Source organism: Ceratotherium simum, chromosome 24 (assembly GCF_057802395.1).
Source record: "Ceratotherium simum simum isolate JZ-2026a chromosome 24, ASM5780239v1, whole genome shotgun sequence".
NCBI lineage: Eukaryota > Metazoa > Chordata > Mammalia > Perissodactyla > Rhinocerotidae > Ceratotherium > Ceratotherium simum.
Genome location: NC_141923.1, coordinates 35,665,301 through 35,690,734, shown reverse-complemented (window position 1 = coordinate 35,690,734; position 25,434 = coordinate 35,665,301). Strand labels below are relative to the sequence as shown.

General features: G+C 35.5%; 1 protein-coding gene across 5 annotated transcripts in view; it reads left to right on the top strand.

Annotated features, from left to right (window-relative positions):
- PALS1 (protein associated with LIN7 1, MAGUK p55 family member) overlaps positions 1-25,434 on the top strand; it is a 95,730-nt gene that overhangs the window by 47,843 nt on the left and 22,453 nt on the right. For all 5 annotated transcript variants that reach the window (XM_004426258.3, XM_004426257.3, XM_087448346.1 and 2 more), the window contains 5 exons: positions 4,636-4,844; positions 14,806-14,883; positions 15,984-16,130; positions 17,373-17,534; positions 19,016-19,093. In XM_004426258.3, the coding sequence (XP_004426315.1) occupies positions 4,636-4,844; positions 14,806-14,883; positions 15,984-16,130; positions 17,373-17,534; positions 19,016-19,093 (674 nt within the window). The remainder of the gene's footprint in view (positions 1-4,635; positions 4,845-14,805; positions 14,884-15,983; positions 16,131-17,372; positions 17,535-19,015; positions 19,094-25,434) is intronic.

Sequence of the window (25,434 nt, the reverse complement as noted above, 5' to 3'; positions counted from 1 at the left end):
TTTCTCTGGAAGCTGTATTCCTTACCTCAGTTCCTATCAACACGAGAAGCTGCCTATTTCTTAGAACTTGAAAGCTATCATCCCTTTTGGACTAACCACAAAATCTCCTATTTCCTATCTGAGCAGTGTCTCAACTATAACCCATCTCCTGAAATAACGTCATTGATCTCAAATTCTCTCTCTCGTTAAGCAGTTCCTAGTTTAGGTTACCCTACCTTACTTTCCCTAGTTTTTCTTGCAGGCTTATGGCTACATTATCTTATTTATACTTAAAATATTCTAAATATGAAAGTTATATACTGCGTTTATCACAGAAGCAAGAATAGGGCAACAAAAGGAAATAGTTACCAAGGAGGAAATAGAATAACTATAAAAGCAGACACAAAAACTCAATATAGCAGTCAGGGTTATTTAGAAACCTCTGTAGAATAAAATAGGTTTGAGAACCTTAGTCCCAAGTATATCGTGTCTTACAATATTACAGTAACTGATATAAATAAAGCCTTTAAGTAAGTGGTTCTTAACCAGAAAGGTACATCATAATCAACTTAAAAATATATATATATATGTATATGTATATATGTACATATATATGATATATATATCATTAAAGAAGACAGGAGACGAATTATTTTTGAGGTAGAACTCAGGACACACATATCTTAGTAAATTTTGTTAGTAAGTCTCATAAATATTCTTGACTTAGAACCATTGTTCTGATATAGCAAGAAAAGATGAAATTATATTCAGTATGTGCTGCTTAAGACTGCAGGGATATTTATATAATCAATGTAATTCCAGTCATTAAGGAAAGAAGAAAAAAACTGGAAAAATGAGCAAAAGATAAGCAAAAAATAGATGAAAGAGGAAATACAACTGACTATTATTAACCTTGTGAAAATATATTCAACCTCAGTACTAGGCAAAGAAATATATTTTTTCCTAACCAGATCACCAAAAATGAAAAGATTGATAATCCTTAATTTGGTCTGTTTTTGTAGAAAGAGGCACTCAAGTTCGTTGCTGGTAGGAGTATGAGTTAGTACAAATCTGGAGGGCAGTTTGGCAATATGTATCAGAGTTTTAAATGTTTTTATTATCTGACCAGTAATTTTATCCTAGGAATTTATTCTAAAAAAATTGGAAAATATCAGATTGCAGAACATTTACAATGTGACCTATATGGTTAGATCAGCATTAAAAAAAAAAAGCCTGAAAGGTTATATATAGTATAACAAAATTACACCAGTAGTTATAGCTGAAAGTACTACAGATAATTTTTTTTTAATAATGTCAGTATTTTTGTGTCCTTGTGGGTGGCTTTGGTACACAGGAGAGATTATGCAGAAATTCTTTTGCCTTTAAAAATTTAAATCTCCCTGGGGTTGAAGAGAAACACTAGGGAGATGGTTACCTTCTGGGCTGACTAAAGTTGATTTATGGATTTCAGTCAGTGGTGAGATCTGAAGCTCCTGATTTTTCTCATTGCCCTGATGACCAGGCTGAGCCCCTTTAAACAGTTACTAAAATTTTAAACAGGAATCTTATTATCCACTCAGGGAAGTCTATAGTCCCCATAAGATTGTAACCAATTACCTTAACGACTTTGTGGGTTTTCTAATTCTTTTTCCTTTTAAGATATTTAAATGTTTTCCTGTTTGGCTCTAAAGATACTTGAAGGCTATTGAATTCTTTATACTCTTAGGGAATTCTTTACACACTTAGGTAATTCTGTGGTAGACTCTTTGAATTTGATGGAATCTGATATTCCACATTCTTTTCTTCCCCCCAGCTTTATTGAAGTATAATTAACAAATAAAATTGTATATATCTAAAGTATACAATGTGATAGTTTGATGTATACATTGTGAAATATTTACCACAATTAAGTTAATTAACACATCCATCACCTCACGTAGTTACCTTGTGTGTGTGTGTGGTGAGAATGCTTAAGATATACTCTTTTAGCAAATTTCAAGTGTACAATACAGTGTTATTGACTATAGTCACCATGCTGTACATTAGATCCTCAGAACTTACCTTAAAACTGACAGTTTGTACTCTTTGGCTAATATCTCCCAATTTTCCTTATCTATAGTCTGTCTACTCTTGTAGATAGCATATTAGCTTATGGTTAAATTCTGGCTATTTCTCAAGTTTTATATAGCTCTGGGTCACAACTTTTTAGGTCATTCTAATGATAGTTTTTACTTTCTATTTTTTTTTCCAGTTTTTTGCTGCATTTTAAATATTAAAGAGCATATATATATTTTATAAGGAGGACTAAAGCTGTTTTGATTTTGGGGGGAAACGATAGGGAAACTCAAGAATCAATTGAAGAACTATTCAAATCTATAAAAACAACTTTACTGTTAAGTAGCGGATACAAGATAAATGTTTAAGTATCGGTAGCTTTTCTGCAGGCCTTATATGAAGAAAACTTAACAAAAGACTTAAACCAAGAGGTTTTTTTCCATGTGACTGTGTATGAAACAGGTAGTATCCACTATAAGTTTTTCCCAGCCTCATTTACAGGTTTACTATCAGTCAAAATCGCAGTAGGAGTTTTCTTTTTGGAAGAATGGGAAAGAGAGAGTGGGAGATATCTTGAAAAAATGATTCTGTAGCTTATTTTGAATAGTCAAGACGTTTTTGAAAAAGTAATGAGCAAGTACTTATCAATATGAGCAAAGACTGGAATGCTACTATAATAAGATTTGGTTTTGATAGACCAATGGACTAGAAACAGATCCTGATATATGTAAGAATTTGATGGTTTCATAAATCAAATTAGAAAAGGAAGGATCATTCAATAAATGGCATTAGAATAATTGGTTAACCACTTGGAAGAAATGAAGTTAAAATTTCCCCTCAAACCTATACTAAAATAAATTCTGGATGGGTTAAAGTTAATTATGAAATAGAAGCCATAAGAAGCTAGGAGAAATGTAGGTAAATATTTAATGACCTAGGGGAAAAAGTTTATAAGTACAGAAACAAGTGAAAGAAATCGCACGGAAAAAGGTGGATCATTCTTAACACAGAAGAGTTGAGGGGCCGGCCTGGTGGCGCAAGCGGTTAAGTGCGCACACTCTGCTGTGGCGTCCCAGGGTTTGCTGGTTCGGATCCTGGGTGTGCACTGACACACTGCTTGTCGAGCCATGCTGTGGTGGCGTCCCATATAAAGTAGAGGAAGATGGGCACGGATGTTAGCTCAGGGCCAGTCTTCCTCAGCAAAAAAAGAGGAGGATTGGCATCAAATGTTAGCTCAGGGCTGGTCTTCCTCACCAAAAAAAAAAAAAGAGAGAGAGTTGAAAACTTCTACAGTAAAAGCTACCACAAATATAATTAACAGATAAATGGAAAAAGTAGAAAACTCTTTCCAACAAATGTGACAAAGTATAGACACACATGCACACATCTACCTGTTGAGGGGCAGGGAAGAGACAACTTGTGGTTCTTAACCATTTTGGGATAACCCTCTCCAGAAAAATGCACATTCTATGTATCCACACTAACAGGCACCACACACATACACATGCCCACAACTTTCAGAATAATTTCAGGAGACTTACATGTTCATAAGAGTTTTATGGACCACAAAAGAAGTGCTTGGTAAATATGAATAAACTTCAACCTCCCTATTAAAGAATTTGAAGATTTAAAAAAAAACAGTAATGTTGAATATTGATGAAAATATTGCTAATAGGATGTAAATTAGTAAAACCTCCCCGGAAAGTTGTTTGGCTTTTAAAATGTCAGAATCTTATTTAAAAATTCTGTTTCTAGGAATTATTTTAAGAAAACATCCGAATTTTGTGCAAATTTTTGTGCAGTGATGATTATGTACTGAAATGCTTTTTACTACTTAGAAAAAAATTGGAAGCAACCTGAATGCTCAACTTCGGTGTAATGGTTATTATAAGTTATAGTTTAGCCATGTAATAGAATATCATGGTGCCATTATATATAATGTTTTTAAAGACTATTTAGGTGATGTGGGAAAACAATTAAATGAAAAAAGGAAATGCCATAAGATGTTTAAAAAAAAGTTGTTTCTAGGTGATGGGACTGTTGGTGGTTTTAAATTTCTTTATTCATTTCTATATTCCTCCTCTCATTTATTTTTATAGTGAGTATGTATTAGTTTTATAATTAACACTTTTGGAAAGATGTTATTCTATTCTGTTGTATAATTTTTAAAGAGTTTTACTTAGGGACTTGCCTGGTGGTGCAAGCAGTTAAGTGCGCACGCTCTGCTTCAGTGGCCCAAGGTTGGCAGGTTTGGATTCCAGGCATGCACCGACGCACTGCTTGTCAAGCCATGCTGTGGTGGCATCCCATATAAAGTAGAGGAAGATGGGCACGGATGTTAGCCCAGGGCCAGTCTTCCTCAGCAAAAAAAGAGGAGGGTTGACATCGGATGTCAGCTCAGGGCTGATCTTCCTCAAAAAAAAAAAGAAGAATTTTACTTAAAAACCCATGAGATCACAATGACTTGACACTCAAAAATATGTGCAAGTTTTAAGTTTTTGGAAACTTAAATTGTTACTAGTTCAGGAAATTTTATCTTAAAACACATGTTGAATTAAGACAAACAATTAATTTTTGGATACCTTTTCCTTTTCCTACTAGAAGTGGAAGACTTGTTTTCTTCACTTAAACATATCCAACATACTTTGGTAGATTCTCAGAGCCAGGAGGATATTTCACTGCTTTTACAACTTGTACAAAATAAAGATTTCCAGAATGCGTTTAAGATATACAACGCGGTCACAGTACACATGAACAAGGCCAGTCCTCCATTTCCTCTTATGTCCAACGCACAAGATCTTGCACAAGAGGTATGTATTATGAACATCTTGTTGACATATACTCGGTAGTTGTTAGTGATAGTAAGGCAGTATTGTTGGAAGATACTAATGTGAATATAAGGCTTGTTTGAATTAATTACCACTGATCACATGTTAATAATTTATGTTAGGAAAATTTGCTGCATGAATTTTATCCTAAAAAAATATATACTTAGTTTAGAGTCAGAGCTCTGTTTCATGAAAAGAAGGGAGTTTATTTTTGTATATAAAATTATATATTTGCATAGTAAGAGAAATATTTGTCTAAATTACTAAAAGGGAAAGTTTTTAAATGCTTTTAGTATAGTTTTATTTTAAGCATTATACATTATAAACTGAGGTAAATGAATCCTGATGAGACAAAATTGTATCTGATAATCAAGTATCATAAATATATAACTTCTAAGATTTGCTACTTGTAGATATTTTGCAGTTTTTCCTCTATCAAAACTGTATAGAAGGTCCAAAATAATTAAATTTTAATATACAGTGAGAGTTTTTTTTAACATGCTGACTTTTAAGTCTAGTTTCTGCTGCTTGTTTGATATTCAGTGTTTAATGTGTTCTGCAAACATCTTTTAAATTGAAGTTTTAAAAGCATATAAATAAGCCATCTCCTATTTTGGAGAGTGGACATTCTGTCATTATTATAGGGTTTTAAGTTGTTTTGATATTATAAAAACTAATAATTCTGGAAGCCCTCAAGTAAATCTGTTTCATTGAACCCAGATACAAGACAGCAAATGGGCTAGGGGGAAGGGTAGGACTTCCAGAGCTACAGATCTCTAAAATAGGTTAGGAGACACTTTTCAGATGAGCACAGAATGTATTTTCTTTATTTAGATGCCTATGATGGGCAAAGATCCTATGTGCAAGAGTAGCTGAAAGAAGTCTGGTGTTGTCCGGGATAGGAGAGTATAACCTTAGGACCTGTTCCTAGAGAGGAAATTTTCTGTCCACTAGAGCTTAAAAGACCTAGTTGAAACTTACGCCTTTTTTTTTTCCTGAGGAAGATTCATCTGAGCTAACATCTGTTGCCAATCTTCCTCTTTTTGCTTGAGGAAGATTCACCCTGAGCTAACATCTATGCCAGTCTTCCTCTTTTATATGTGGGTCGCCACCACAGCGTGGCTGCCAAGGAGTGGTGTAGGTCTGTGCCCAGGAACTGAACTGGGGCCACCAAAACGGAGTGTGCTGAACTTAACCACTAGGCTACAGGGCCGGCTCCAAAACCTATTCTTTATGCTCATTGTTTATTATTAAAATTAAATATGCAAAATTTTTTATTTAAAGAACTTCCTATAGGGGCTGGCCTGGTGGTGTAGCGGTTAAGCGTGCACACTCTGCTTCAGCAGCCCGGGATTTGCAGGTTCGGATCCCGGGCACGCACTGATGCACCGCTTGTCAAGCCATGCTGTGGTGGCGTCCCATATAAAGTAGAGTAAGATGAGCAGGGATGTTAGCCCAGGGCCAGCCTTCCTCAGAAAAAAGAGGAGGATTGGCATCGGATGTTAGCTCAGGGCTAATCTTCCTCACAAAAAAAACCCAAAAAAAACACAACTTCCTGTAGTTTTACTTGTAATAGTTTAAATGATTTTTCAGAAAATTACTTCCCTTACAGAGATTTGATCTTATTTATTCACAAATATAGCATAACTTTTATTGTGTAGGGTGGGGAGGAATACATAATAAGTAATTATAATCATTCTCTTCCCTGTCTTTAGGAGGAAGATTTGTCCAGCTAGCTACTGGGCCTTTGTTTTGTTGAATAGAACAATGGGTAGAAAAGAGAATGAGATAAGCAGGAGAGATCAGAATTGCTCCAGTTAAAGAAGAAGGTGACAGAGACAACAGAAAGAGTAGAAACAAAGGATAAAAGAGGCAACATAGCGTAAAGGGTTTTAGGAGTTGAGAGAGGCAAAGAACTAGAAGTGGCTTAAAGAGTAAATGTTTTGGGAGAGAAAGAAATGGTTGAAAAGGACTTTATAAAATTAATTTTGAATATTTTAGGATAGTTAACATATCCACCTGGTTCACAATTTTAAAAGTACCATATCAAGGAGATTTTCTGAAAGTTTGCTTTCACATCCTTACCATATCTTCAGTAATACTTGAGGATTGTATTGCTTTGGTGGTGGTGGAATATGTGGGTGATAGTGACCTTAGACTGAGACTGGTATTAAAATGAGCACAAGATAATGAACCTAGTCACGGCCACAAGGTATGGTTGTGCTGCAGTGTGAATGACTTCCCCTGGAGTCGTGCGTGCACAACTGTATGGCAGCCCTGACTTAGAGTAAATAACACTTAAGAAAAGTGCGTACTCAGAGCTCATCAAAGAAGAGTGTTAAATCTGATAACAAAATTCTAAAGGTTAAATGGACTCATTGCCTTTATTTTATAGCTGGAAAAACCTTAGCAATCACCTGAATCAACCCTTCTGTTTTATGTTTCTGAACATTTAGGCCAGGTAAAGTTGTGTGCCTGGCATAAAGCTAGGTTGCTCGTGTGCCCATTGCTTAATGTTTTGCTTTTTAGTGCGATTTTAATATGCAGTATTTAAAAGACGAAATTACCTCATGCTTCAGTTGTATCATTTTTCAATGGAAATTTAATCCGAGTAGGTAAAAAAACAACTCAAGGAATTTAGTGAAAGAACGTTAGGAAGTGTTCTTTGTTTTTATAGCTTAAAATGTAAGTTAAACATTAAATATCATATAATAGATAATAAAGCCTATAAAAACTTCAAATATTGAGATCCAGATTAAACCTTTGACAGTCTAGGATATTTATTAATAAATGCAAAACAAGTTTTTTGGTCGTTAAAGTGCTTTTATCCAGAAAAGGTTGAGAACTTGGGTTTCATTTAATAACTTTTGCTTATCCAGTAAAAAATGCAAGCCAACAGACTAGGAAATGGTATTTGATTTTTTGATTTTGAGATATTGAGGTACATATGTGTGTATGTGTGTATAAATGCATACGTATGACAAAAACTTGTATCCAAAAGAACTCTTGCAAATTAGTAAGAAAAGGTTTACACAGGTTTTAAAAAATGGGCAAAGAACTTTAACAGACACTTCACAAAAAGAGAATATCTACATGGCCAGTATACGTGAAAAAGTTTTCAGCATCATTAGCTAACAGAGAAATGCAAATTAAAACAAAATAAGGGGGCTGGGCCAGTGGCGTAGTGGTTAAGTTCACGTGCTCTGCTTTGGCAGCCTGGGGTTCCCAGGTTCGGATCCCAGGCACGCACCTACGCACTGCTCATCAAGCTATGTTGTGGCCGCATCCCACATACAAAATAGAGGAAGATGGGCACGGATGTTAGCCCAGAGCCAGTCTTCCTCACCAAAAAAAAAAAAAAAAAAAAAAAAAGAGATGCCACTGCGTAGACACCAGAATGACTAAAATTAAAAAAAAAAAAAGACCAGCAATACCAAATGTTGATGAACTTATGGAGCAACTGAAACTTTCATACCTTACTGGTGAAATATAAATTGGTACTACCGCTTTAGAAAATGTTTGGCAGTATCTACTAAAGCTAATGTGCCTATATACAGCAATTCTACTTCTGGGTCTGTACTTGAGAGAAATAAAAACATATCCACAAAAAGCCTTCAGCACAAATGTTCATAGCAGCTAGATAAATAGTTAGAAACTGGAAACAACCCAGATGTCCATCAACCAGTGAAAGTTGAATCAGGCTGTCACTGTGGAAGAACAATGAGTAAATAATTACAATCTAATGAGAAGAACTAGGATGGTAGTATGAGAAAGGAACCCAGAGCACAATGAGAAGTGCCTAATTGTGTGTGTGGGGGGGGGGGGGCTCTTAGTGATGGGAGGAAAGAAGAAACATAGAAGAAAATTTAATTTGCCGAGTCTTAAAGGATGATTAGGAATTTACGAGGAAGCCCAAAAAAGAGGAAATCCATTCCGTTGGCAAAAGGTACAAAGACAGTAGTGACTGAGAAAGCCTGTTATATTTCTTGAATAATGGGTAAGGGATAGGATATGATCTTAAAAGATAGAGGCCAGATCCTGAAGGCCAGATAAGCCATATTAATGAATTTAAATTTATCGTATGATAGATCCACATTGGTAAATGTTTTAAAATAATTAATTTACATGAATAGATGAAAGGAGAAAACCATATGATCAACTTGTTTCAGAAAAGATGTCTGAAAAATATTCTACCTTTCCCTTGATGATGAAAATTCTTAGAAAGCCAGGCAATTTGTTAACTTGATAAAGAATAATATCAGAAACCAATAGGGAGCATCTTACCTAATGGTGAAACACCCAGCACATTGCTTTTTAAGCCTGGGTTAAGACAGAGAATCTATAGACTCTCACCACTAGTATAGAGTATTTTTCTGGAGGTACTAGCTAGTGCAATAAAACAGGAAAAAGTAATGAAATATAAAGTTGTAAGGGAACAGGGAAAATATATGAATTTGTTTCTAATTTGAATATGTTGAATTAGTTACTTTGAAGAACAAAAATCTTTGATTCATTGATACTGAACATGATACCTATTAAAATATAGATACAAGTTGTACACATGCAAACAGATATCCTATTTAAACATGCATGTAAGAGAGATTGCAAGAAATAATTATTAACAAGGCTGTCTCTGGGTGGTGGATAGATAGAGTTTGATATAAACAGGCTTCCAATATAAAGTATTATTCTGATAACATCGTGGAAGATGTGTGAGGTCAAGAATGGAGGCGTAGAGTATGGAGGCTATTGTAATTCCCGGATGTAAGATTTTGAGTAGCAGTTGAACAAGTCAAGAAATATTTAAATACAAAATTAATAGGACATATTGTCCCTATGTGGAGAATAAAGGTAAAGGAGACATCAAGGATGACTTCCTGCCCTCTTTTCCTTTTACTGAATTCATCAAACATTGAGTGCTGTTTGCCAGGAATTCTGCCAGTAGCCGGATACAAAGTTGAATAAGATACAGTTCCATCTTCAGTGAGCTCAGTCTAGTGGGGAAACAGTCCCATCAACAATTTTAGATCAAATGTGTTCAAAATTATGAGTATATGTTACCTAGGCAAATAGAATAAGGCAATTCAGGGTAGCTAGGACAGCTAGCATAATCACAGTCACTGTAGGGAGACAGCATGATGTATACAGGGAACAACAGGCAGTTTACAGCTGGACCAAAAAGTTAAGGCATGAGGATTGCCAGAGATATGGCCGGAAAAGAGGCAAGAATCAGACGATGCTAAGGGTAACACTAAGGAGCTTGGACTTGATCCTACATGTAAGTGAGAGCCAGTGAGAACTAGAATGGGTATATTTCTGTTTTAGAATTGAAAAGGATATTTAATGATATAGAAAAATAAAATAATTAGTATTAAATTGAAATAGTTAAAAAATACTGTTATAAAACAGTATAAATAGCATGTTCTCATTTTGTTCTCATTTACACTTACTTTTGGTAAAAGTAAGTTACACTTACTTTTGGTAAAAGTAAGTGTAAATTATATATACTTAGAGATTTTCTCATAGTTTTGAGGTTGTGGGTTTATTTTTTTCGTAACCATCTTAAAATGGGTGCATTTTATTGTATAGTTCAATATATTTTGACACATGTATACCCTTGTGTAATCTACCACCACAATAAAGTTAAAGAAGCATCCATGACTCCACAAAGCTCCCTCATGGCCCCTTACAGACAATAACCATCTCTCTACCACTCCCCAGGCCCTAGGCATCCACTGATCTGTTTTCTATTTTTACAAATTTGCCTTTTCTGGACATTTCATATAAATGGGCTAAGGTAATATGTAGTCTTTTGTGTCTGACTCCTTTTGCTCAGCATATTTTTCAAATTGATCCGTGTGTTACATGTAGTTTGTAACTTCCTGCCGAGTGGTATTCCATGGTATGAATATCCCACAATTTGTTTAACCATTCACCTATTGGTGGATATTTGGGTTGTTTTCTGTTTATCATTCTAGCAGATCTATAATGGTATCTCATTTTAGTTTGCATTTCCATATGTTGAGCATTTTTTCATAGGCTCTTTCCGTATCTTCTTTTGTAGAATATCTTGCCAGATCTTTTTCCCATTTTGAAAATCAGATTAAGTCTTACTGAGTTGTAAGAGTTCTTAATATATTCTAGTTACGAGCCTTTCTGTCAGATATATATCTCACGGTGAATATTGTGGTAAAAACAAGTATAAGAATACAGGAGGATATGTACCAAATGATCATCCCTAGGTTTTTGGATTATGATGACTTTTATTTCCTTCTTTTTGATCATCTATTTTCTGATTTTTCACATTTCACATATACCATTTCTGCAATTTAAAATATTTATATATAATGGAAAAGGGAGTTTGGCTCTGAAGGAAAATAGAGAAAAGCAGTGTAAATAGAGAAGAGTACAAGATCAGGAGAGAGTATTTTCTTTTTAAAGATAAGAGATTAGAGCATTTTTATAGGACAATGGAAAGGAGCCAGTACGATGTAAGAATAGCCTTCTAATTCCTTAGGCCTTTGTAGAACTAGCTCATGATGTGGGTTGACAGTAAAATAGGTAACATCCTGATTAATTGGATAATTGGGTAAGGAAATAAACACTTAACAGGAGTTCTAAATTTCTTTAGAAGGGAAAATCTCAGAAATGTTTAGGAAGTGATTTAAAAGTAAAACTAGGAAAAAATGTCTGTACCCAAAATTATTAGTGAGTTGACTTGGTAAATTTTGTACACCCATGGCACATTTTTAATCCACAATTTTCTTTCTCCCTCAGAATTCTTTGTCCAGCTATCAAAAGGTATATGATCAAGGACTATAAATTTCATTTTAAATTAACCTAGATTAGGTATATTTTAAATTAACCTAGATTAGGTATATTTTAAAAAGAAAAACACCCTGTTTTAAAAATTTTTTTAATTTAATTACCCACAGTTTTGGATTACTGCACTTGCCCAGTAGTAAGGCTTTAATGGAATTCTTGAAGAAGATAATAATTGCTATGTCATCCTATTTATACATATTTTTGTTGTTGTTACTGCCATCGAGTCATTTCCGACTCATAGCAACCGTGTGTACAGCAGAATGGAACACTGCCCGGTCTTTTTACACTATCCTGTCACCTTCCCTCACTATCTAAGACAATGCTCTGCTGCTATTCATAGGCTTTTCATGGCCAATTTCTGCAGAAATGGACGGCCGGGTCCTTCTTCCTAGTCTGTCTTAGTCTGGAAGCTCTGCTGAAGCCTGTCCACCGTGGGTGACCCTCCTGGTTTTTGAAATCCCAGTGGCACAGCTTTCAGCATCACAGCAACAGGCAGCTGCCACAGTGTGACAACTGACAGATGGGTGGTGTGGTTCCCTGACTGGGAAATGAACCCAGGCCTCAGCAGTGAGAAAGCACTGAATCGGAACTACTAGACCACCAGTTTATACATATAGAACTCTACAATTAGAAACCTGCTTTCTAGGTACCACAACCAGAGGACAGGCTGGTTTTGGTACTGTCATTGCTTTGATCCACTTGTAGTCAAATTGGTTAATCCCCAAATTAGCATCTCTTAGGTTTGATAGAGGAATTACTAATGATTTATAATAGCCATAAAAGGTACTAGAGAATTACTGGATTCCTGTTTTAATTATGAATTACTTTTATTAAAAAATTCTATTATATATGAATTCATTCTTCTATATGTTTTCGTTAATGATAATTTTGGTTTTGTTAGTGGCATTATTGCAAAGTACTCTTTTTGGTGGGCAGTTGAGCTGGTAGTAGAAAAGGGAAGAAAATCAGAGGTATTGACATTGAGAACATAGATAGTATAATCTTTGGGGGAAAGTAGTCTACAGAGCAAAATCTGTACCTTTAAATATTTATGGTAGAAGAAAAAAGACTGAAAATAAATGAAGTGACAAACAGCTCAAGTGATTAGAAATTGAAAAGGTAAATAAACTAAAGCAGAAAAAGGAATTAAATTATTTAAATGGAAAGAATAGTAGATTTAGCGTTATAAGCTGGTTCTTTGAAAAGTACAAGAAAATAAACCTTTGAGAAGTTAAATGAAAAAAATACCAATAACATTAGAACTAAAAGAAAAAAGGAGCATGAATGCAGACATGGGAGATTAAAAATTATGACATAATACAATTACAGCTGTGTGTCACTAACTGTGAAAGTAGATGGTTTTTCTAAGAAAATGTAAATTGCCAAAAATGACTTAAGATAGTCAAAAAAGTAGACCAGTAACTGTAGATAAAATTAAAAGTTGGTCAGAAATCCACCCCTAAAAAATCTACCAGGCGCAGATGATTTTATGTACAAGCTCTATCAAAACATTAAGGAACATATAATTCTTATGTTAAACACTGTTTTAACACATGAATATAGACTATTTCGCAACTCATTGTACTAGGGTAGTATAACCTAGATACTAAAACCAGAGAGTAGTTTTGTAAGGCAGTGTACAAGATTGCACTCACCAAGTACAGGCCAATCCAATTTATGAACATTAATGTAGAAATCTTAAAATATGAATAACACATCTAGAGATATACTAAAGTGATAATTTATTATGTCTTAGGTAGTGTGCTAAGCAGTTTATATGGATTATCTTGTCTTTTAAGAACCTTAAATGGTAGGTGGCATTCTACAGATAGGAAAACAAAGGCTAAAAAAATTCATCATAGGGCCGGCCCCGTGGCAAAAGCGATTAAGTGCGTGAGCTCTGCTGCGGTGGCCCGGGGTTCGCTGGTTCGGATCCCGGGCGCGCACCGATGCACTGCTTGGCAAGCCATGCTGTGGCGGCGTCCCATATAAAGTGGAGGAAGGTGGGCATGGATGTTAGTCCAGGGCCAATCTTCCTCAGCCAAAAAGAGGAGGATTGGCAGATGTTAGCTCCGGGCCGATCTTCCTCACAAAAAAAAAATTTTTTTTCATCATAATCAAATGGAATTTATCCTAGGAATGCAAGAATTGCTCAACTTCAGGAAATTTTTTAATGTAATTCACTATAGTATGGTGTTATTCCATTACTCTCATAAATTTATCTTGTTAGTCTGTAATTCTGAAGTGTCATCTCTGATTTAAAATGTGGTTACATAAATGCATGATTAAAAAACTATAAAATAGCAAGAACTGTTTTTCTTCCCTTATGTAATCTGTATTAGTCTATCTTATAATATGTTGGGAGAAACTTTTAATAGGAAATAGTTCATTCATAGGCATAAATACCAAAATCTTATCTAGTTTTTTTTTAAATAAAGAATGCTGTTGCTAACCATGATAAGATTGAAAACTGTGAGAAAAACTACATTCTTTTTTTTCTTATAATTCTTTTTAGTACTTTTCTTTCTCACAAGTAGTTTTTACGATTTTAAATTGTACCTTTTTTTTTTTGCTGAGGAAGATCGCCCTGAGCTAACAACATCTGTGCTAGTCTTGCTCTATTTTGTATGTGGGTTGCCACCATAGCATGGCTGCCGCTGAGTGGTGTAGGCCCACGCCCTGGAACTGAACCCAGGCTGCCGAAGCGGAGCGTGCCGAACTTAACCACTAGGCCACAGGGCCAGCACTCCCCCTCCCCTGTTTATTAATATCTTTATAGATGCTGGTGATATTTCCTGTAACCTAGGAAGAAGAATAATCTTTCCTTTTTTTTTTTTTGAGGAAGACTGACCCTGTGCTCACATCTGTTGCCAGTCTTCCTCCTCTTCTTTTTTTCTCACCAAAGTCCCCAGTACATAATTGTATATCCTAGTTGTAGGTCCTTCTAGTTCTTCTTCTTTGTGGGACGCTGCCTCAGCATGGCTTGATGAGTCATGAATAGGTCCACACCCAGGATCTGAACTGGTGAACCCCGGTCCGCCAAAGCAGAACGTGCAAACTTAACTGCTACACCACTGGGCCTGCCCCTGGAAGAATGATCTTTCTTTTTGTTTCTTAGGTACAAACTGTTTTGAAGCCAATCCACCAGAAGGAAGGACAAGAATTAACTGCTTTGCTGAATGCTCCACATATTCAGGTAGAAAACGGATAGAACATTATATATGGGGTTTTTTCCAGCAGTCAAAGTCTCTTTGAATCAAAGTGTCTTAGGGCTAGAAAAGACCTCAAACATTATCTAACCTGTTTTGATTGTTTACAGCTTCCACTGCAAAATAGGTATTATTGTTGGATTATATCTTTTCGTATTTAAACTTAAACACATTATTTTTTGAAACAACTTCTTATTCTTTACAAAAATTTCTCCCTTTTTTGGTTATATTTTCCATAAATTTTAATTATTTATCGTGTTGGGCCTTTAAATTGATTTTGTTTTTATAACTTTTTTTTATTGAAGGATAATTGACATACAATATCCTATTAGTTTCAGTTGTACATCCTAGTGATTTGATATTTATATACATTATGAAATGATCGCCACAATAAGTCTAGTTACCATCTGTCACCATACAAAGTTATTATAATATTATTGATTATGTTCCCTATGCTGTACATTATATCGCTATGATTTATTTATTTTATAACTGGAAGCTTGACCTCTTAATCCCCTTCACCTATTTTGCCTGCACCTCAACCCCTACCCCCTCTAGTAACCACCAGTTTGTTTCCTGTATCTATGAGTTTTTATGAAGTTTAATACACATTTTACTTTTTTTTTTTTTTTGGTGTGTAAGATTGGCTCTGAGCTAAGATCTGTTGCCAATCTTCCTTTTTTTTTTTTTTGTATGTGGGATGCCACCACAGCATAGCTTGATGAGTGGTGTGTAGGTCCGCACCCAGGATCCGAACCTGTGAACCCTGGGCCACGGAAGCGGAGCATGCGAACTTAACCACTGTGCCACCGGGCCAGCCCCAATAAGCATTTTAGACTTTTCATAACCCATCCCAGAGTATGCCCTGTTATACCTAACACATCTTGAGTTGTTATTAGCTATAAAAGATACAGGGTTGCATCTGTACTTCAATTGGAAAGTTTGGAAAAAGATCTGAATATAATTAAGTATAGCACTTCTTTTAAAGGTTTAATGATAGAATGCTATGTACATGATTAGGTTGAAATCTCTCTACAGAAATAAATCATGCTGTTACTTTAAATGCTTTGTATTTCTTTTGAAACAGGCACTTTTACTGGCCCATGATAAGGTTGCTGAACAGGAAATGCAGCTAGAGCCCATTACAGATGAGAGAGTTTATGAAAGCATTGGCCAGTATGGAGGAGAAACTGTAAAAATAGTTCGTATAGAAAAGGCTCGAGATATTCCATTGGTAAGTGTTCCATATCTCTGATCTGAGATCCTTTCTCCACAGGGATCTTGTGTATTGCAGATAGTTGAAGACCCCTTTACATTTCTGGTACTTTTTCTCTTTTGAGGTTAATTTGTTGGAATTCTTTTATGTTTTTGCTCATATTCCTTATTCAGTTGAGAAAAATTTGTTCATCTTTTCTCACCCATAATTTGATGAAAATTATAGCTTGTGATATAATTGTTAAGGAATAAAGACGGGATAAGTAATCTGCTGCATTATTCTCCTAGCTTTCTTTTTTAAACAATAATTAGAAATTCTGATCTTTTCATTCAATTAAATCTATTGAAACAAACAGAATTACTTATATACTTCACATATAATTAGAGAGATGCATTCCTTAAGGTTAATATTTGTTTTAGAGTTTTTATATGTAAACCTTTTTCAGTTCTGTTCTTGGTCTGCTCTCATTGTCTTAATTTTCTTTCCTTTATTTTCAGAGAAATATTCTTGAATCCTGATGTCTCAAATTGTGTCTTGAATAGTGTAGTACATGAAATAGGAACTGTATGTTATGGGCAGTTAATGTAACTATCAGAAAAAAGAAATTGGGAAAGTTATGACAAAATTTTAAAATAAAAGTTTAGGAGAAAAATGTTACAAACTCTGTCTACTTTCAAGTTTTATTCTGTATTTCATATTTCCATTTTATATATACATGACTGTATATATTTCAGTTATGCTTCCAGTTTGTGTAATAAATATTAATGTTTAATACATTTTAGTGTGAATTGGATGCAGCTATAATATTAAACATTTGAATAAGTAACTATATTAGTATTCATCCCTTCATCATATTTTGAATTTTAAAAAAGGACTTTCATAGGTGTAAGTCATGTTCACTAATTATGCCTCAATATAGGATAACTATTTGAATAGCATCTAGCATATGGAGAACAAATTTGATTATAGGTCTTCACATTGTTTTTAAGCAAGTGCATTTTTCTGCTTTTGTATGCTTCAAAAGACTGCTTGATTTTAGAATTCTAGTGAATAGAATGTTTCTGAAGCAGAAAATGTTGTGGGGAAAATGGTCAGCTTTCAAACATAATTACCATGATTACTCTAGCTGTGTAAGTAAATTTTTTCTCAAGATAAATAAAGGCTAGAATTGTTGAAAAGAAAAAAATAAGAATTTAAAAATGAAGTTTAACAAAAAAATTACATTTTTATTTTTAAATTATATATTGAAATTTTTTTTAGGGTGCTACAGTTCGTAATGAAATGGATTCTGTCGTCATTAGTCGGATAGTAAAAGGAGGTGCTGCAGAGAAGAGTGGTCTGTTACATGAAGGAGATGAAGTTCTGGAGATTAATGGCATTGAAATTCGGGGGAAAGATGTCAATGAGGTTTTTGACTTGTTGGTAAGTTGATACAGGTAGAAGAATTATTGATAGGTTCTTAAAAGCTGTTTTCTTTATTATGAGACTTCAGAATAAAATATTTTAAAAGTATTTTAAAAATAATTGTTAAGAGCACTAGATAATTTCTAGCCTAATTTTCACGATATAATTGTTTCCACAGTAGTTATTAATAGAGTTTTATTTTTGGGTGGTTACCACTGATTTCTTTTGAGCTTTATTACATATAGGTATATTTTATTTGCCTCTGAAATCACTAATATAACTCATTAATTCATTCAATAGATATTTATTGAGTGCCTACTATGTGTTAGCTGCTAGGTAAACAGTAACAAATCAAAGTCCATGCCCTTATGATTTTTATGTTCATTTTGTTTTTTTGTTATCTATAATTGATTGTTGTTTACTTAGCAGTATTAGATAATAGCAATGGTATAGTTCTGCACTGTCCAGTATAATAGCTACTAGGTACATGTGCTAGTTATTTCAATTTAAATAAGGAAAATTTTAAATTCAGTTCCTCATTCATGCTAGGTGCTTTTCAGGTGCTCAGGAGCAGTATGTAGCTAATGGCTACCATATTAAGGTGTAGGTGTAGATAATTTCCATCATTCTAGAAATTTCTGTTAGTGCTGGTATAATCAGGAAGCCATTTATAGTGAACTTTGAGGGCAGTTTATGATCAGTTTGTATATACCCACAAACTAGATTTGTATTCTTTTTTACTTAGCGTCAGTTGTTACAATAGAATCTCTTCAATATGCTGATGTCTGTTGAACAATCTAGAAAACATCCTCACATCCTTATTTTCACCCAACCCCATTCATTGCTTTGGTAGATGGTCAACAGTGATCATTTTTAGCCCTTGTTTTATTGGCTGCTATCTCTAGGTTGAGCACTGCTCCCTGCTATCTCAGGACCAGCAGTTGTGATTACTGTCTAGGCTGGAGGTATCTGAACAAGCCAGTCAGTGGTGTACTGGGAAATAATAGTGAACCTAGCAGTAAGACTCTGTGCAGTTACGAAATAGAATGGATGACAGAGACAAGGCATCCGGGAAGTGAGAATTTTTGTACATTTGCATCACTTTTCTAATCCTAGTCACAATTACTATTTCAAGTTCTGCTGTATTAAAATTAATGTGCGTCAGAGTAGATAACCCAGAATTGTAATAGCAAAGTGGTATCTTCCAATCCTTCACTGTGGAATCTTCCTAAACTTAAACTGAATGAAAGACAAAAACCCAAGACTTATGGGCTGAGTGGCTTTTCCCAGCGGACTAAAACTGCAGAATGCCGTGTTCCTGGGTAGGTCTAAGACAATGGAGTTCATGAAAGGCATAATTTGTGCTTCCTGATGAAATGGGATTCATCTCTACCAATTTTTTTTTTAAGTCTCCTAGCGGTTCCAGAATAGTCCGGTTTAGGGAATATTGATCATAAGCTCATGGAATGATTTTCATAAATACGATCTTTCTGTTACAGTCTGATATGCATGGTACTTTGACATTTGTTCTGATTCCCAGTCAACAGATCAAGCCTCCTCCTGCCAAAGAAACAGTAGTAAGTGATTTTTTATGTTCATTATTTATTGTCTGATGGCTACTGTTTACTTTTTTTTTTAATTAAGAAACTTTATATGTTAGAGTAGTTTTAGGTTCACAGCAAAACTGAGCGGAGAGTACAGAGTTCCCACATACCTCCTGCCCCTGCACATGCACAGTCTCCCCCACTATCAACATTCTGCACCAGAGTGGTGCATTTGTTACATCAATGAATTGATGGTTTCATTATTACCCAAAGTTCATAGTTTACATTAGGATTCACTTTTGGTTTTGTACATCCTGTGGGTTTTGACAAATATATAATTCATGTATCTGCCATTGTATCGTACAGAGTGGTTTCACTGCCCTAAACGTCCTCTATGCTCTGCCTATTCATCTCTTCCTCCCTCCTAACCCATGGCAGCCACTGATCTCCGTAGTTTTGCCTTTTCCAGTATGTCATATAGTTGGAGTCAGACAGTATGTAGCCTTTTCAGATTGGCTTTTTTCACTAGTGATAGGCATTTAAGTTTCCTCCATGTCTTTTCATAGCTTCATAGCTCATTCCTTTTTTAGATCTGAATAATATTCCATTGTCTGGATATAAAACAGTTTATCCACTTACTTACTGAAGGACATCTTGGTTACTTCCAAGTTTTGGAGTTATGAATAAAGGAGTTATGAATAAACATCCCTGTGCAGGTTTTCATGTGGACGTGAGTTTTCAACTCATTTGGGAAATACCAAGGAATTGAAAATTTCTGTCCGCAAAAAAACTTGTACATGGATGTTTATGTTTGAGTATCAGAAATGTAACTCTAAATATTTCTTGCATTCTAGTAAAAACAGGTCAATTCAGTAGTTTTTATTTAAATAAATATGAAATAGCAATATTTCAAATTTAGTAAACTCTGAAAAGTAAGAAGTAGAAAATACTTCTCTTTCAGAATTTTTATGACTTATAACATTGAACTTTGTCTTTTTCTGTTTTATAGGTGGGTTTATTTACTTAAACATTCTTAGTGTAGGGGAAAAGTGCTTTTACAAAAGTATGCACAACTCTTATTTTAGAATGCATGTTGCTCTTTATGTTAAACATTTATCGATAAGCTGTATTGCAAGACAGACTTTATTACCATATGACCCAGCAGTTCCACTCCTTGCCCTATACCCAAGAGGAAAACATACATGCTCACAAAAACTTGTACGGAAATGTTCATAGCAGCATTATTCATAGTAGCCAGAAAGTAGAAACAACCCAAATGTCTGCCTGCTGATGAATGGAAAACGAAATATTGTATATCCATAGAATGGGATATTATTTGGTAATAAAAAGGAATAAAGTACTGATATATGCTACAACATGGATAAACCTTGAAAAAAATTATGCCAAGTGAAAGAAGCCAGTCACAAAAGGCCATGTATTGATGCATTTATATGAAATGTCCAGAATAGGTAAATCCATACGGACAGAAAGTAGATTAGTAGTTCCTTAGGTGCAGAGGTGGGGACTTAGGAGGGAATGGGAGAGATCCGTAATGAGTATGTGGTTTCCGTTTGAGGTGATAAAAATGTTCTAAAATTGTTTTTGGTTGCACAATTCTGAATTCACTAAAAACCATCCAATTGTGTACATGGGTGACTTGTATAGTATGTGAATTATATCTCAATAAAGCTGTTAAATGGTAGACTCAAAGTGCTGGATTAACATAGAAACCTGATGTATTGCATCTGTTATTATTCTTAACTTTTATAAAAGCATAACAGTTTGGAAGAGAACACAATTTCATTTTTTTATCAATATTTCATCACAGTTATGCTTTATATTTTGGCTATCATTCCACATTTTCCCTTTATTCTTTATAGAACATACTGAAGTTGATGATGCATCTGCAGCCTTCCTTCTGTTGAAAGTTCTTTGTAGGAAGAGAAATGAGGAAATCATTTGTCTCTGAATTCTAACAGCCTGATTCTCTGTGCACTATGCCTTTCCACATCTCTGTCCTCTGGACAAGCTCTGAACTTCAGAAGTAGCTCTGCAATCTGAGGAGACACAAGGGAGGAAGGTTGGAGGGGCTGGCCAGGTGGTGCAGCGGTTAAGTGCGCACGCTCCGATGCAGCAGCCCGGGGTTCAGATCCCAGGCGCGCACTGACACACTGCTTGTCAAGCCATGCTGTGGCGATGTCCCATATAAAGTGGAGGAAGATGGGCACGGATGTTAGTCCAGGGCCAGTCTTCCTCAGCAAAAAGAGGAGATTGGTGACAGATGTTAGCTCAGGGCTAATCTTTCTCACAAAAAAAAAACAGAGAGGAGGGTTGGAATATGCTACAATACAATTAAAATCATATGGAGGGAAGAAATAGAACATTTGAGCTGAAGGCACTTTTTTCATTTAGTCAAATGCCCTGATCTAACAGAGAGTAAATTGAAATGTAGGGGGATCACGCTGCTTATTAGTGATAGAATATGCACTGGAAAAGTTAAAGATTGATTGTCCAATAAGTGTTAGTTGTTGTTATGATTACTTACTCTGTGCTAGGCACAGTACTAATCGTTTTATATGTTTCATCTTTAGCCCTCACAGCATCCCTATGAAGTATAGATATCTTTTTTATTCCCATTTAACAGGCATTGAAACTAGAACTTAGAAAGGTCAAGTTAATTGCCCAAGCCCACTATTGGTAAGTGTGTGAGTCAGGACTAGAACCCACACTTATTTCAGAACCTAAGCTCTTTTTTGTGTGTGTGTGAGAAAGATCAGCTCTGAGCTAACATCAATGCCAATTCTCCTCTTTTTGTTGAGGAAGACTGGCCCTGGGCTAACATCTGTGCCCATCTTCCTCTACTTTATATGAGATGCCGCCACAGCGTGGCCTGACAAGCAGTGCATCGGTGCGCGCCCGGGATCCGAACCCGGGCCGCCAGCAGCAGAGCACGCCCACTTAACCACTATGCCACGGGGCCAGCCCCAGAACCTAAGCTCTTAACTGCTGTGTAGTATAACTGTGTAGTATAATGTCCCACAAAGCCACTAAATATTAGAAGATTTCTGCATTACTGTTTATCATCAGTCCAAAGAAAATAATTAGAATACCATGATAGGAAATTTTAACTATAGATGAATCAACCTCTTAGTAGCTATGTATATGATAGTAAGTCTGGATTCTGAGCACAATAAGAGCGTATTATGAGACTTTAGTATTTGAAATTGCTGTAAAGTCTCTTTTGCCTATAGGAGACTTAATGGCTCTAATAAAACTGGGAGCATGACTAAAGTCTATTGATTTGTGGGGCCTGGGCTGGGACGATAGGAGAGAGATGTGGTTTAAGGGGAACTCAAAGGCTGGGGCTGCGAGGATGCTAAAATCACAGTTCAGGGATACAAACCATAGAATTAGCCACTAGCCCAGTGGTATTAATAATTGAAATATATTTTTAGAGGTCCCAAGTAATTTTTTTTTCTTATAATGAATATCTTTTGGATCCCTTTTGTGTACTAGGCACTATATTAAGCACTGGGTTTATACTAATGAACATAACATAAACCACTTATAGCTTGTGGTAAGTGGAAGATAGGAATAAGCAGAATGTGAACATTGAGAATATTGAGAATAAAAAGAGGCGGGATTAATTATATAAGGTTGTCAGGAAAGGCCTCTCGGAGGAGGCATCATGAAACTGAGACCTGTAGGATGAGGATGAAGCCAGACCTGTTGATTGCCAGAAGAGCTTTCTGGTATAATTTCTAGAGAACTTTGTATTTAGAAAGCCTATGGGGGTGGAGCAAAGTGGAGGAGTAGAAAGGTGGGGAGGGGATTATAAGAGAGGTAGGTAGGCCAGATCAAGTGGGTCTCTTTGGCCATGGCAGGGAGGTTGGACTGTAAATACAGTAACATGATCTGATTTATATTTTAAAAACACTTCTGGCTGATGTGTGGAAATTGGAATTAGTAGGAGCCAATAATGGAAGCAAAGAGATAGGAAACTGTTGCTGAAGTCATTATACAGTATGATGATGGCTTAAACTTGGGTGATAGCAGTGGCAATGGAGAAAATGAATCAGGCTATGTTCTGGAAGTAGAAGTGACAGGACCTTGTAATGAATGTGGAGGATAAAGGAAAGGGAGGAAGCAAGGATGCTTAACAACTGAGTGGATGGTGGTGCTGCTTACTAAAGGGAAATCTGGAGAAAAAGCAGATTTAGGGAGAAAATTAAGAGGTCCATTTTACAGGTTTGAGATACCTAAGGGGCATTCAGGTGGAGATACTGAGTACATAGAATTGAATATATCAGCCTGGAATTCTAAGGAGAGATATTGGCTATAATTGTATTTATTGTGGGCAGAGCAGGTCAGGGAAGCCGTCTGTTTATATGTACTTCATGTATTTGCAAAAAATTTTACAGATTTTAAAAAATGATTGTTTAAGGTTGTTCACTGGGTTGGAAGGAAAAGTTGAGAACCACTGCTGTCAAATGTTTTTACTTTCCTGTTAGAGGTATAAAATGTATTATATTTTTTTCATCTTAATTTTTTCTCATTTAGAAGAAGATCTGGAATTTTATAATGCAGTAGTATTTTTTTGAGTATATATTTTATCAGAAGATGCAAAAAATATAGAAAATTTCAACGTATATTAAATGGACATGCCTTTTCAAGTGAGAGCAGTTTCCCTGTTAAGTTTGCTGTTACCCTGAGGTTCATATTTCTCTCTGCCTACTACTTAACATCAATTGGATGTCCCACAGATGCCCTAAACTTCTCATGTAAAAAATGGAAGAGAACAAATAATAAAGATATTCCTTCTTGAGTGGGTGTCGGGGAGGAAGAATCTCAGGGTTAGGGGAAGAAATTTGAAAACTGTTGCTTGATGCTGCAAAGGCTTTTCTCGATGCTGCCCTTAATTTTATAATCTGCTTTAAAGTTTAGGCCTAAGATAAAGGAAGATACACTTTCACTATTTTCTCTTCCACAAGTAATTTTAAAAGTTAAAGATAACTCTATTAGAAGAAATACGGAAATAAAAATTACAAAGAAAAACTGTTTTGGAGCATTGACTCCTTTAGAAAAGAGGTACATAAACTGATGAATCATTATCCCTTTACCATATCCCCATCATTAGGACTTCAAATGTGAATAGCTTACAGGTACTTAAAAAAAAGGCAAAGAGAAAAATGTTGGCCTGGAAGATAATTGTGTCTAAACAGCTCTATAATTTGAAATTTAAACAGAAGATTTTGTTTGGTTTAGAAACCAAACACTTTTGATCAGATACACTGTACTGATATTACAGCGTTGTTTAACCCTGGAGCGTTCCTATAGGGGTCAGCATCTCTCCTTCATTTAAGAAGAGCTCTGTTTTCCTTTTCCTGGGAAACAAAATAAATTAGCCACTAACAGAGCCTGGAGAGGAAAGATCAGTGGAGATAACTTCTAGAACTGATAAGAATTGTTCAGTGGAATATGTAGGTAGAAGTCACATAGTGCATGTCAAGGCAATGCTCAGACTAACTCAGTCAAATGGTTAATTTCTCTTATGTGAAATAAACTTTGCTCTTAATTTTAGGGTACATTTTAAACAGCACTAGATAAACTTGTCATGTAAGCAAAGCATATCCTCTGTACTCCTCTTCCCAGCCTACACAAAGATTGTCTCATTCCAAACTGGCTAAGTCCAAATAGTCAAGGGGTGAGACCTAGGCGAGACTAGAGAGAAAAGCATCTCTGGGTGATTTTGTTGGCCTCTGGCAAAGGTCATTGACCTAGATACAGCCTCCTCACTGGCCTATTCAGTTTCCCTCAGGGTAGTAGTTCCCTAAGATTTTAGGGTACATTTTAAACAGAATGTATGTAACAGTTATGCAAGGAACCTAATTAAAATGCAGAGTCTGAAAGCCTGAGATGTGGCATAAGAATTCACTATTTTAATAAACATCCCAGGCAGGTGATCTGAGCAAAACACTTTGAAAACAACATGCTGAGTATTGCTTTCAGAAAGTGATTTGATAAAATCATCAATCAGGCTAACAAGTAGTCAGATTTCGTAGATCTCTGAAAAGCCTGATAACAAAAATGATCTCGCCACCACCTTAAATGATGCCTATAATTCCATATTTAGATTTCCAAGATTTTTTGGCAGAAAGCAACAATTTAAACAGATTTTAGAAGCATTGTTGATTGACAGGGATGGTACGCAAGCAGAGGTTTTTTTGATCATCCTACATATTAGAGACTTCCCATGGCAAGACTATAAAATTGTATGTATAATCTTCTTACCCAGTCTCTCAACTGTATTTTGATTTCCTGCTACCTTGCATAACTTTCTAAAATTCCTTTTTGGTTTTAACTGACAGAATCTT